This window comes from Lissotriton vulgaris, chromosome 2_1 (assembly GCF_964263255.1).
Source record: "Lissotriton vulgaris chromosome 2_1, aLisVul1.2, whole genome shotgun sequence".
Classification (NCBI taxonomy): Eukaryota; Metazoa; Chordata; class Amphibia; order Caudata; family Salamandridae; genus Lissotriton; species Lissotriton vulgaris.
Genome location: NC_141687.1, coordinates 907,829,908 through 907,843,721, shown reverse-complemented (window position 1 = coordinate 907,843,721; position 13,814 = coordinate 907,829,908). Strand labels below are relative to the sequence as shown.

Sequence of the window (13,814 nt, the reverse complement as noted above, 5' to 3'; positions counted from 1 at the left end):
TTCAAATATATCAGGATAGTCAGCACAGTTGAGTTGTGTCGCAAATGATATTGGGCAACAAGAATTAATAAAACAATTAAGAAAGTGTCTTCGAGGATAATTTTGTTGGGTCTGCCAGATGTTCCGCGTTTTAGATTCAGATGTCAACCAGAGCAGGTACAACTGCTTATTTGATAGCAGTAAGGATGGATAGTATAGCATTGTCTCAAGTGTCTCACATACTCTCTCACAAAAAATATGTACACATTCCCCAAACTGAATGAGGAAGAAAAAAGGACTAGGTATTCACAAATTAGTTATGGGTTTAGGGAAAGAACATTTGGAACATCAATGTTGCTAGTCACTGTCATTGCTTCGACTTCAGTCAGTGGGAGGGTATTTCAATCTAACAAAGCTCTCACATTTTTTCATACTATGTATTTTAAACACTGCAAAAAAGCTTACAGTTTAGGAGGAGATGCAAATAGAAATTAATGGAAATTATAGTGGTTCGCTCAATTCTGCATGATTTCCCAATAACTAAAGTTAAACTCTGAGAACATCTGACTACAGAGTTCCATGATATGATAGCATTATAAATTAGCTTGATTGTTTTGAAGATTTTATGGCAAGGCACGGAGGCCAATATTATGCATACCTCTTCATTGCTACTCAACACAGCAGCAACTTAAAACATTAGAACTAGAAACGATATAAAAATTCCAATCCACTATATATGTTCCTGAACCAGGCACCCATCCTCCTCTTTTGTTGCTGCTCACCAATGAGATACATTCACAAAGTTTACATGTTGAGCGATGTCTATTTGTATGAAAATGTCTGTGTAAAGAGTACATGATTGGGAAATGTTTCGCTGAGTTTGTTGTCGCTATATCATCTGCAATTCAAGTTGTTTTATTAGGTGATTGTTTGAAAGCGTGTTTGCAAAAGTATGATTGAACCCACAAGTTAAAATTAGCAGAATGTTTTCATATCTACTTCGCCCAAGTCTATCTTGTTTGTAACGGACCTGAGTTACGATTCAGTGATTAATTATATAGGCTGGATCATTTGGGCGTGGGCGTATTCTTTACGCAAGAAATTAGGATTTAAATTGGATTGGTTTAAGATGTCGCGATCCAGTTTTAATAATAGCCTTATTATTAGGTGATAATTTAATTACTTGTGTGGCGCTGCCTTATTCGAGTGGAGTGTATGTATTGTAGGCACGGGCGGAAAGAGTGTGTTCTCGCTCTTTGATTTTTATTTAATTGACCTCACAAAGTCAGTGGGAGTGTGTACAGAGCAGGGTAGTTTCGCGTGGCGAGGAACGTCTTACCTTGGGTCAGGGACATCACACTGTGCGTTCTCTATTGTTCCCCTCATGGACGCCTTCTGCGCGCAGCACTCATCTACTGAGGAGCTTTTTCAAGTTGGCTCCTCTGGTGCAACGTAGGGGCGATTAAGTGTGGGCCGCCATTTTGGATTGGGCTATGAAGGAGGCACAATGGGTTTAGCATGACGGACATATTTTGGGGAAGTAAAATAGATCATTGGTTTCTGTTAGTTTGTTACACTTTCTTTTACAATTGACGGAGTGAGGTGGTGCATGCTGGAATTTATTTATTAGGGAAGTGAATTTTTGTTGGTTTGGTGTTGGGATTTGAAAATACTGATCAAATATTCAATATTTCATTTTTAGTCAAAATTGAGGTCGACTGCCAGATGAGCAGAAATTTGAGGCCAAAGTTCAGGAATGCGTAAATAAGGCTGTTTCATCCTTGGCTAACCAGTTAGGTAAAAAACTGGAGAACTAAATGGAAAAACTGGAGAAAAAGATTAATAAAAATAAGGATGAACAGTGTTGGTCACTGGAAGAAGTGGTAGGAAGATCTTGTGATTATAAAGAAAGATGAAAGGTATTGCAAAAAAAGAAAATTAACGGGGACAAAGACAGATGAAAATATCAGATCAGGACAATATGGTCTGTAGGAGAAGAAAAAGCGGGCAACGAGAAAGGCTATAAAGGCAATTAAAAGGAGGTACAGGTCAGCTGCATGTTTTGAGTCATCAGGAAGTGGTGACATAGTGATTTCTTGTTCGTCTGATATGGATGATTCAGATGATGATGTGGAAAGAAAAACATATAGGAAGGAATTAGTTGGTGAAGAGCAAGATCTAGTAGTTAAAGACCCACTAGGAGAATGTATGTTTGATTCTCACACAATTCAACATCCTTTGTACCCACAATGGGCACATGCAGATCACGTGGCAAGAGTATGTGAGTCATTGGATTAGGCCTTAAAGGCCTAAAGAAGTGAGGAATAGATTACTCTCAGAATCTTCCAGACCATCTTTGATTAGAAAAGTAGCATATAATCCTGAGTTACATTCAAAGATGTTGTCTTTCCTGAACAATTCAGGGCGTGAACCAAGAAGGGGTCTGGATAAAGGTTTGAAGGGCTGTCAGGACAGGTTACTTGATGTGTTTGGGCCCCTAACAAAAGGTTTTGGCATGTGTGAGGAGGCTTATTTATAGGAAACATGTGTGTATGTACAGGAACTGCACCAGCGGATGCAAAAGACTGTTTGTTTGTTGGAGGATTCTAATGCAGCCTTATGTATGGAGCATAGAAAAAGATGGAAAAAGGCTGTGGTGAAGGCCTTATTGAAAAAGCCAGGACTGGATTCATCCAACTTGATCAACTTCAGGCCAATTTCACTTCTGCCTGGATTTTCAAAAATTGCAGAGAAGCTGGTTAACCGCCAGCTCTCTCACCATCTTGAGTCTAACCACCTGCTAGGAGACTCCCAGACTGGTTTCCGTCATGGAACAGACACTGCCTTGCTGGCAGTAGTGGAGGAGGCAAGGAGCACTCTAGATACAGGAGGGTCAGTGGCAGTGATCCTCCTGGACTTGAGTGCTGCCTTTGACACTGTGAGTCACCAAGTGCTCCTCCAACGTCTGTCAGAGGTAAGTGTCTCAGGGACGGCCCTGAAATGGTTGGGATCTTTTCTCTCTGACCGTTTCTACCAAGTCTGGGAAGGGTCAGAGCAATCTGCCCTAATCCCTCTTCAATGTGGAGTCCCGCAGGGCTCATCGCTGAGCCCTACCTTATTTAATATATATATGACTCCACTTGAAAGAGTGGTCGCCCCTTCAGGGGTGAAGATCATCAGCTATGCTGATGATACTCAGCTGGTGGTGGGCCTCACTCAGCTGGCAGAACAACCTGAGGTTTTACACGACTGCCTCGCCAATGTTTATCGTTGGATGTCTATCTCTGCCTTAGAGCTCAATGGAGGTAAAACCGAGCTGATGCTCCTGGGCAATTCCAGTCCCTCCATTATTGCGACCTGTTGGCCCCGGTCTCTTGGTGACCCACCATCCCCCAAGAAGGAGATCAAGTCCTTGGGAGTATGGTTGGAAGAAGATCTGTCCTTTAGGACTCATGCCAGGAAGACCGCAGGGGTTTGCTTTGGCTTATTGAAATCAGCCAGAAAGGTGCTACCTTTGCTTCCTGATCCAGCAAGGAAGCTGTTGATACGTGGCCTAATTCTATCGAGGCTCGATTATGGGAATGCGCTGTTTCTCGGTGCCCCCGAAGCGACCTTTAAAACCCTCCAACAGGTGCAAAACGCAGCTGCGAGAATCCTTATGGATGTTCCCAGAAGGCAGTCTGCTGCTCCGGCCCTCAAAGCGCTTCACTGGCTCCCCGTAAAGGAGCGGGTGAAATTTAAAGCACTATGTACAGCCCACAAAATTTTACATGGCAAAGGCCCCCCTATCCTTGCTAATATGGCCCGTCCCTACAAACCCCACGTCTGCTACGCTTGGACCAAAAACACCTTTTGCAGTCAGCGAGAGTAAGAAGAGCTCGTTCTGGGGGCAGGCGTTTCTCTGTGCAGGTGGCGTCTCTTTGGAACTCTCTGCCTCTCAGGATTCGCTCAGAGCCCAAGATCCTACCATTTAGGAAACTTCTTAAGACCCATTTGTTTCCACAGTAGTGATTAGCTGAGTCTCTCCTTCTGGTCTGTTGCGCCGGGACGCCCCTGGGTAAGCTGAGCGCATTATAAATTTCATATTATTATTATTATAGAAAAAGTATCTTAATGAAGACAGACCCAAAGTTGGCAGGACTTGCATCTAAAGAAGCGGGCAAGATGCATATGTTACATTCATTCTTTGTAGAAGAGTTTGTCAAAGAGGTGGCAAAATATGTAGGTGCTTTTAATTCTATCCAAAAGGTACAGAAAGATATGAAGAAGGTTTTTGGAGGGGCCAGGAGAATGCAGTGTTGATTTCCCAGCCATGGATTCGGAACCATGTGGGCTGATTTTTTGCGTGGTAATAGATCCTATAGATACCAGTGTCCAAATTTCTACCCTCAGAGACAGAAGGAAAGAGGAAAAAGAAGATCAAGAAGATATGTTTGGAAAAAGATCCCTTATATAGTCTAATAAAGCTGGGCGGCAGACTCGCCCATTTTTTGAGGCGATGGAAAGAGATGATGGCAGATGCATGGGCTCTGGAACCTGTTCAAGATTATCATATAGATTCTGTAGGGATACCGGAGCAGGTAAGGTAGACAAGAGAGTTAAGGTTTACAAAAAAAGCACACAGAGTTGGTAAGTATAGAAGTGGAAGAGCTCTTCAGAAAGGGAACGATCGAGGTAGCACGCAAGGATTCAGTTGCATTTGTGAGCAATTTGTTTTAGTAGAAAAAAAGAGAAGGGGATGAGACCAGTCATAAATGTGAGGGAATTAAACGACTGCGTGCTGTAAAATATGGAAGGGATTCCTTTGATGCGTGACCGGTTGAGGAAGGGAGATTGGTTGACACGTTTGGATTTGAAAGATGCTTATTAAAGCAGTCCCAGTTTGTCGGGAACAGAGAGATTATCTGAAGTTTCTGTGGCAAGGAACAATGTGAAGGTTCAAAAGTCTTCCGTTTGGGCTCACGTGAGCCCCTTGGTGTTTCACAAAGGTGATGAGGCCAATAATGACATAGTTAATATCCAGAGGGGTGCGTCTAATAGTTTATTTGTACAATATTCCGAATATGGCAGGGATTTAACATAGGAACTGACACATCTGGCTATTCAAATTCTGGAGGATTTTATGTTTGTAGTGAACAGAAAGAAGTTGTGTTTGGAACATTGTCACATTTTGGGTTTTTTGGATTTCCAGATTCAGATATTGGAATGTGTTTTTAAATTACCAGTGGAGAAGGTAAAGAAAACTTGCAGGGACATAAAGAAGATGTTGCAATGCAAACGGGTTTTGTTGAGACAGTTAGCAAGGGTGTTGGGTTTGTTGTCATCTTCAAATGAGGCAATTTTCCCTGCACCTTTACATGATCGAGCAATGCAGATATTGAAGGCGAGGTATATTGGCAAGGGATTGAGGTACTCCCAGATGGTTTGCATGGATCTGGAGACAAGTAGGGAACTAGAGTGGTGGCTAGAGAATTTAGAGGCCTGGAATATCATAGCGATTTTTGGGGAGGCACCAGATTTGTTGGTAGAGTCGGATGCCAGTCTTTTGCGTTGGGGGCAAGAAAAGGTTCACTTACAACAAGAAGAAGTGGATGTTACAAGAAAAGAAAAATGCAGATCAATCATCTGGATTTGCTCGCAGGTTCGTTTGGGGTGAAGAGTTTTGTCATGGACTGAGCAAAGTGTAGTGTGTTGTTTAAGATGGACAATGTGCAAGTGTAGTGTGTTGTTTAAGGTGGACAATGTGCCTGTTGTAAGGTACATAAACAAGTTGGGAGGTTCCCGGTCAAGCACTCTGGCAGAGTTAGCGAAGGAGTTTTGGCATTTTTATCTAGGCCACAATATCATGTTGCAAGTATATTGTTGGAACGAGCAACTCTGTGACAGATTGGAATTTCAGGAGGTTTACAGGTGGGAACCATCAAAGTAGACTTGTTTGCAAGCAGGTGGAATTCTCAGATTCTCAGGTTTTACAGCTGGAAGCCAGATCTGGAGGCAGTGGATGTGTTTCTTCCGTACTGGGGGTGGATAGCAATTATGCTTTCCTGCTGCTTGCCTTAATCCAGAGACTGCTGTTGAAAGTGAGGAGAGATCACGCAGAGTTGTTGTAAGTGGCTCCCTTTAAGCCATCCCAAGTGTGGTTTCCGGATGTCATGGATTTCTTAGTAGAAGATCCAGTTCTAATTCTAGGGTTTACAAATGTGTTGGTGAATCCCCTGGGACAATTGCACAAGTTGATTTTGCAATGTCAAATGCGGCTGATGGGATGGATGATTTCGGCAGGTATCAGGCTTATTGTTGAAAGCGAAAAAGCTTACAAGGACTCCTTGGCTCCAGGGACAAGAAAAACATATAAGTTGGCATAGAAGAGTTGGGTATGTTGGTGTTCATCACAAGATTTGGATCCCGTTTCAGCTCATGTGGTAAGTGTGGTAAATTATTTGACCGAGATTTTTTTTGGAGGCAAGTCTTACAGATCAAGTAAATCTGAACAGATTGGCCATTTCAGCGGGGCATGAGTTGGTGGATGGTTTGCCACAAGGGCAGTATGACGTGGTGAAGCGATTGATATGGAGTGTTCGTTTAAAGGTGCGCATGGAACCAAAGTATTCTTCCCTTTGGGATGTTGATTTGGTGTTAAAAGAATTGGCAGATTCCGGTGAGAATGTGGTTTTGGATTTAAGTGTTTGTCATTTAAGTTAAGCATGCTTCTTTTTTCAATATCTTTTAGAGGGGTATGGGAGATAAGGACATTGGATATATCTTCACATAGTTACTTACCAGAAGGGGTTTGTTCCTCCATGAGGAGACTAACAAAAACTATGTCCAAGACTATATTTTATCCAAACTTGGGTGAGACAAGAAGTTGTGTGTGGTAAAGTGTACGCAGGAGTATGGTAGAAGGACTTCTAGGTTGAGGGGTCACTTAGATTCTCAATTGCTGATTTTATTTAGGTACCCTCATAAACCTGTTTTAAGTCCTACTCTAGCTAGATGGTTTAGGGAAGAAATGAGGAGAACAGGAATTTATGTTAGAAGGTTTGGAGTATATTCAGGAAGGGGGGCTATGGCTTCTAAAGCACAGGTTTTAGAAGGAGTTTTGGGTAATATTTTAGATGCAGCTGATTGGGTCAACAGATTCAGTGTTTACAAGTTTGATTCTAAACAAAAAGAATGTGCTGTGAGGAATATTATTGCAAGACTTTGAACACGCATAATATTTGCCTCTGTGTCTTGCCATAAAATTCAGCTTTTCCACAGCAAGGGTTGGTAGAAAATCATGATTTTAAATAAAGACATGGAGGTTAATATTATCCCTCCCAGTGGATAGTACCCACCCGTTAATTTGTGATTTGTGTTTCAGGAAGTGGCAGTTATAAGAGGTAAAGATGAGGAATAAGATGACTTGGATCTGGGTATATAATTTGGAATAAAGAAAACAAAAAGGAGCAGTTCAAGTTGTTCACAGCATACAGAAGGAAGATGGCTGCCTGGTTAGGCATATATAGTGGATTGGAATATTGTTAGCATTCCTAGTTCTAATGTAATGTTTTAAGTTGCTACTGTGTTGAGTAGCAATAAAGAGGTATGAATAATATTAGCCTCCATGTATTTAATATAATCATGATTTTCTACCCACCTTTGCTGTGGAAAATTCTGAATTTTTGGGGTGGGATATCAAATGGAGCATTCTAAACTTTAATTAAAATAACTCTTGATGACATCTAAAATATAAAAACGCAGCTGTGATAGCATAAGTGTAAAACTACATATCAGCAAATTTAGCTTTCTAGGGATATGGGGTTTACTAGCACCGCTCTTAAAGGTACTGGAGTGTATTGTACAATGTTTTTCTACCACTCTTAATTAAGTGGCTTTTTTTAAGTACTTTAAGTTCCCTAAAGGAGATGTAGTCAAGTGGCTACATGAAAGTACCTAAAAAGATCAATGAAACATAGAACTTGGTAGCCGTGAATTGACACCAGTTATATCCATCAAGCAAGATTACCTTCCAGTTTGTTACAAATGGACCCTAATTTTTTAACGGTCTTACATTAACACATTTGATTATTTCTAGAATGCACATAAAGTATAACAAATAATAAAACAAATATTGTATAACTGGTCAATATAAATTGCCACTGTCTAGCAAAAAGCCACACTGTAGATTCTGATATATATTTGAATAGAGGAAGAAGGATCAGGTTGAATGGAGGGATTCCTACTAGAGAAGAATAGGTGTAGGGCCTTTTTTACGCTTAACAGCAGCGCTAGCAAACATTTCCAAATCTTTTGGGGGATAAATACAATTATTCAACAAAAAGGATATTAAGAGCATAATCCTATATTATGTCTCAGGTAACATCATCAACGTTGTGCTGTAAATCTCAGAACACCACATATTAAGTTCCTGGTCATTATAGATTTTAGTTGGATTCACATGAAAAAGATAAGGCAGTGAGAGCAGAATGAGAGCTAAAAACGTACTAAAAGAGATGAGTATTCTTGGCCTACACAGCCTGTCCAGTAGGGAAACACAACGACTTGAGGACATTGCAATGGCCATGTTTTAAACTATTCCTAAAACTGTAAACATAAGGCAAACCATGACCCTCCCTTACAGCCAATGAAAGCGCCTGACATAGTTAATGGTCTTTGCAGGCTTGTTTAGTGTTTACTGGAGAGCTGGTTCCAAGAAAACAGCTTGCATATTTCACCCCACTTACGACACTGAGACTTGTTTCTCCAATATCACATATATCGAATTGCATGGGTAGTTTTATCTGCTCCATAATTATAATCTGATGGGGTAAAACAAAAATCCATTATGTCAGCATTCTAGAAAATGCTGTAACAATAATTATCTGCACGTACCAAAATAACATATATTTTCTTTAAAATTACAATCTAAAACGGATTTAACCATACATATTCTCTCCTTATATTTTCTGCATTCCAGAAACTCTACAATTCATAATCATATACAAGCAAAAAGTGACTAATAGTGCAGCCAAAAAAACAAGTTCATATAAATTAATTTTCTTTATAAGTCACCCGAAGAGATGCTCCTGTAATGTAACTAAAGTCATATGTTGGGGAAAAAGCAAGATCCAAGCAGCAAAATGTCCAGATTTAGAACCTTCAAATTCCTGACCTTTACACCAATCGTCAAGTCTGCAAGAGTATTTGTTCCATGTATCTTCACTTGCAGAAACTGCTGCTCAAGCTCATCTCCTCTCCTACCTGCAAGAGTGCTTCAATGGGAATAAGAGATGGCGGTGTTAAGGGTTTTTGGAGGGAAAGGAAGTCTGCAACGTCCAAGACACCCAAGGAGTCTGTTGGCGAATCTGTGGTGTTAAGCGTCCTACTACCATCATCACAGGTAGAGAATGGCAGCAAAGTCTCAGGCTGCAGTTGAGGTTTCTGTACTGAGGGACTGGGATCCTCTGCTGGTTCATCTTTTGGTGGTGGACGCTCTTCTTTTGAAGAGGCTCTATCATTAGCAGAGTCACGGCAGGCACACTGACACTGGCAGGACTCTTCTTGCTTTATGATAATAACTGGAAGACTGAGGCCAATTGGCTGACCAGAGTTTTCTGAAAAGAAGGAAAATAATATAAATCAGCATCAGTGTGATACTGTTTTTTTTTTAATTCAGCTCAAGTCAGTCATCAATTGTTTAAATAAATACTTTTTATACACAAATGAAAGAAAAGTTGTAACCATCTTGCCGTTAATGTCTATCCAACCTCGATCCACTGATGATGATGCTAAATGTTCATAGCTGCCAAGGTTTCAGATTGCTATGTGTGACATTTTCATAATTTCAGTGTAATTATGAGAGACATTTCAACGACCATGAGTGACACTTTCTCACGAGCAAAATCAAGCAATAAAGACGAGGGAAACATAAAAATATCAGAAATTACACATATCTGAGCAACAAGAAACTCTAAGAAGAGTCACATCATAGGTCACAGGCTGTATTTAAAAAATAAATAGGGCCATCAATAAAAATCATTAGGTAACTGAGCTGCCCGCTACCTGCCCAGCCCCGCTCGCGGCAAGATCACACCAACTGCAACCTGTCACACAGCGCTACCCTAGAGGCTCTGTGTTAGTCCAATGCCGGATGCGCGATACTTGGTAGGGCTGTTAAATGAGACTGGAGAATGCGCGCAATATTTCTTTTTAATTCTAAAAAAACTCTTATTGCTATAGTAGTGCCTGCCACTGAAAGGGGGTGATTTCTGTGTTGATGCATTTTTTGTGAAAGGGCAGAATTCTGTCCCTCATAGTGAAGTTAGCAGAAGCAGAAATGGGCTTAGCCACTGCCCCACACTCATAGCTATCATTTTTTCAGTTTGTATATGTGACATTTCTATGCTTTCAGTATGGCTATGTGTGACATTTGAATACTTCTAATGTGACACTGTATTCCGTACAACAGACAGAAAAAACCTAATACACTTAGAGAAATGTAAATGGCTGACATGGTTTTCCTGAAGGGTATTTACTGCCATTATCGAGCAATCGATTGTTTTTTTGTCTGCTTAGGACATGACTATTGGGTCAAGAAGGGTGGTATTTCAGCACCGATTTTTAATTTTTACCAGGTCTGCCAATGGCGAGACCGCACCTCTTGAAGCCCTGTATAAACTACTACTGCAGTGCTCTACTGTTTCTGTACAGACGAGAAAAGCCCAGGCTTCCGCCGCGCATTGTTGTGTACACAACGAGAGCATGAAGAGTTAAGGGCTGCTCCTGTCCCGATAATTGTCTGGTCTCTCATTTCACTAATCGTTCATATTTTTAAAAAAATCAGTTCTTTTAATCCAAATTACTGCGTGAGCTGTCTGGATTCACTTGCGTCATGTACATTTAAAAAGGATCACTTTTAACTGGTTCTTCTTAGAGCAGTGTTATAATGTGCAGTATTAATGTCAAAGCTTCCACGTGCTAAAAGAAATACAATTTTTTAATGTTAAAGAGAAGATCATATTTTAGATGATGTTTGTTTAATTTACATCGCATACATATTTAGGACCCTCCCCGTGCACGGGCTCCAAGATACGAGCCAACCTGTGCTCACCCTCTTAACTTGTTGACGAGCCCACCTGTAGTAAGAACACCACAAAACATCCAAACTGAACCGTAGCTTTTTGACACTTCACACCGGCACTACTTCCATCTCCCTCTTTGCCCCTGGCCCTTACGAGAGTCTTGTGCACAAGCAACCAGTGCATGCTGCGAATGTCCGGACGTGGGTTTTCTGCCCCGCTGACGCTGTGTGTGGCTCGCTACTGACCTCACCGGACGTGACGCGGCAGTGACTCTACCGGCACATCCGGATCCTGGACCCCATGGTGTGCGGTGGCACAGTGATTAACAACTGCAGTAACGACTGCTGAGAGAGGGCAGCCCCTCCCTCCTGTGAGTCAGTACAGTGTGTGAATGAAAGGCCGGGCGAGCCGCGCCGACGCCGCAGCCACTTTTGCCGCAATGTGTTTCCCCCTTTTGTACCGCTTTTTGCCGCCATAAGTGTGACAGGGTATGCTCAGACGTGAGTCCCTTGCTCACTTTGCCACTGGATTCAAGCAAGCCGGGCTGAAGACGACTGGAATGCCAGAAACCGGTCCTCGGAAGCTTGTTTCCGGTCCAGGGAAGACATGGCTTGGCAGTTCGGGCTGGACTGTTCCCATGAGGCACAGGGTCAGACTGATTTGCATATAGCCATGTCTGAACTGGGGTGGCAGAGTGGGCTAAAGAACGGTGATGGATTAAACCCAGATCTTTTGACTGGGTGTGAGTGTTTGATTGATTCAGATGCTCCGTCCATCACCACCCCCTTTTTTACCACCACCTTTTGTACCGCAATGTGTTTCCAGGCAACAAGTGGCAGCTGGGAGTGATTTGATAGATTGTACCAGCTAGCGCTCTCAGCCACTCTACAGGCTGAGAGCAGAAATGATTGTTTTAACTATTTAGGAGCTCACGGCAAGCAAGCAGGACGTCTCTCGGCGTACCAGAGAGCCCGTGCACAGGCGCCGCTGGTGACGCGCTCTGGGAGGTGAAAATGCGTGACAATACATTTCAGTGCGGTGATGCGGTTTCATTGCACTGAAATGCGTGAGCGTCACGGCTGATGCATGATACTTGACAGGACTGAATGTTGCTGTAGATTGTGCGTTTACAGTTTTATCAAAGTATGCAGTGACTGACAATGTACTTCTTATATTGATAGAATATATATTGTAGGCCTAATTGACGCTGTAGAGTTTAAAGTATTACTGATGGACTTGAAAATTTTAATTTGAAATCGTAAATCTTAAGAAAATACATGCATAAGTATGGCTAGCATCAAAATACACATTTATCGCTGGGATCTATTAAACTGGATGTATCATAATCAGACCTCAGCACTCAAAAGTAGATTTAAACAAGCATTTGCAATGCAATCGGTCTCACGTTTGGGAACTTATATGTATTTAGCTATGCAGCACATTAGCCTGGGTGCTGAAACATCTACAGTTCTTTAACATGGAGGGAACGTAAGCACCAAACTTTGGAGAGAAATATTGCCTTTCAGCAGGAAATTGTATAGTTCAAAGTTCTATTTTTAATACAAAAGCAGGGCCTTTGGTGGTCATATCACTGAAAATACAAGATTTGAACAAAATATTATTTTATAAGGGTGCTCGTGTAAGACAATTTCTTTGGATTGGAATCTAGAGAATGCTAAAGTGATTCTGGTATTTTAATGACCTCTGCTGTTTGTTTTCTATCAAGTAAGTTAAATAGAGGCAGTAGACAGAAAAATTAAAAAAAAGAAAGTCCCTCAGCAGAAAGCAATTCTAGTATTTTACCAGAATTGCTTTCTGCTTGCTGGTCGTTTTCTATCAAGACAGTTAATAGAAGCAGATGAACAGAAAAAAGTCCCTAAGCGGAAGCAGAAAAGTCCTCGGGCTGATCTCCAGAGCCCACAAAGTACATACAAATGTCAGTATATACACAAGAGGTCTCGAATGCTCGACCTAAAATGGGGGGTGTTCGCCCCACTATATAAGTTGATAGTTTAAATGACATTGGCTTCTTGACATTCTGTATTTAAGTATGAACCACTATGCTACTCCTCAGAAAATGTCTATTATTTGTGGATTAGGTTCAAACTGAAAAGAATGACATTCCGTGTCTTGGACTCAAAAGCTCAGTCTTTACACCCCACCCAATAAACAATCAGAGAGTGTTTGGGGGAGATAAGCAGTGATAAAATATCTTGAATTTAAATCGGATCTAGTTTCTTTTTTTACATTTATGTTGTTTCTTTATATATGGATTTAATTCCTAATCAGATTTTTTATTTTCCCACTTTGATCTGACCTTTTAACTCGAGAGAGTGACGCCAGCTTGAATAGAAACTATATAGATAACATATTTCCTGTTAGTGGTAGCTTAAACAGAAAATGAGAAGTTACTTTCATGATCATTCTGTTACTATTAGTATTTATTTCCATACCGTCTCTGTAATGAAGGATGCCACGTTAAATTTGGACGGACCTCAACTTGTGAGTACCTCTGCTAACTTGAAATATACCATTGCATCACATCGTAAATCAAGGGCCTCCACCAAATTCCAATAGTTTTTTTTCGGACATGAGAGTCTGAAGCACCACATATGCTTGGGCATCCTGAATGAGGCAAAATTAGGTTAACAGTACTAGATATACCATTAAGGTAATTTTAGGTCTAGTCTACCAGACAGCACATGTCCTATTATAGGTTTACCAAGGAATTATATTGTGATTAAAGCCACAGGTTGGCTAAATTGCTCATTG

General features: G+C 41.2%; 1 protein-coding gene across 1 annotated transcript in view; it reads right to left on the bottom strand.

The window, feature by feature from the left end:
• Positions 1-8,896: 8,896 nt before the first annotated feature.
• The window catches only part of MTF1 (metal regulatory transcription factor 1), a 190,808-nt gene continuing 185,890 nt past the window's right edge, over positions 8,897-13,814 (bottom strand). Inside the window, exon 10 of the mRNA XM_086956444.1 lies at positions 8,897-9,575. Coding sequence (XP_086812570.1) covers positions 9,181-9,575 — 395 coding nt within the window. The 3' untranslated portion in view covers positions 8,897-9,180. The remainder of the gene's footprint in view (positions 9,576-13,814) is intronic.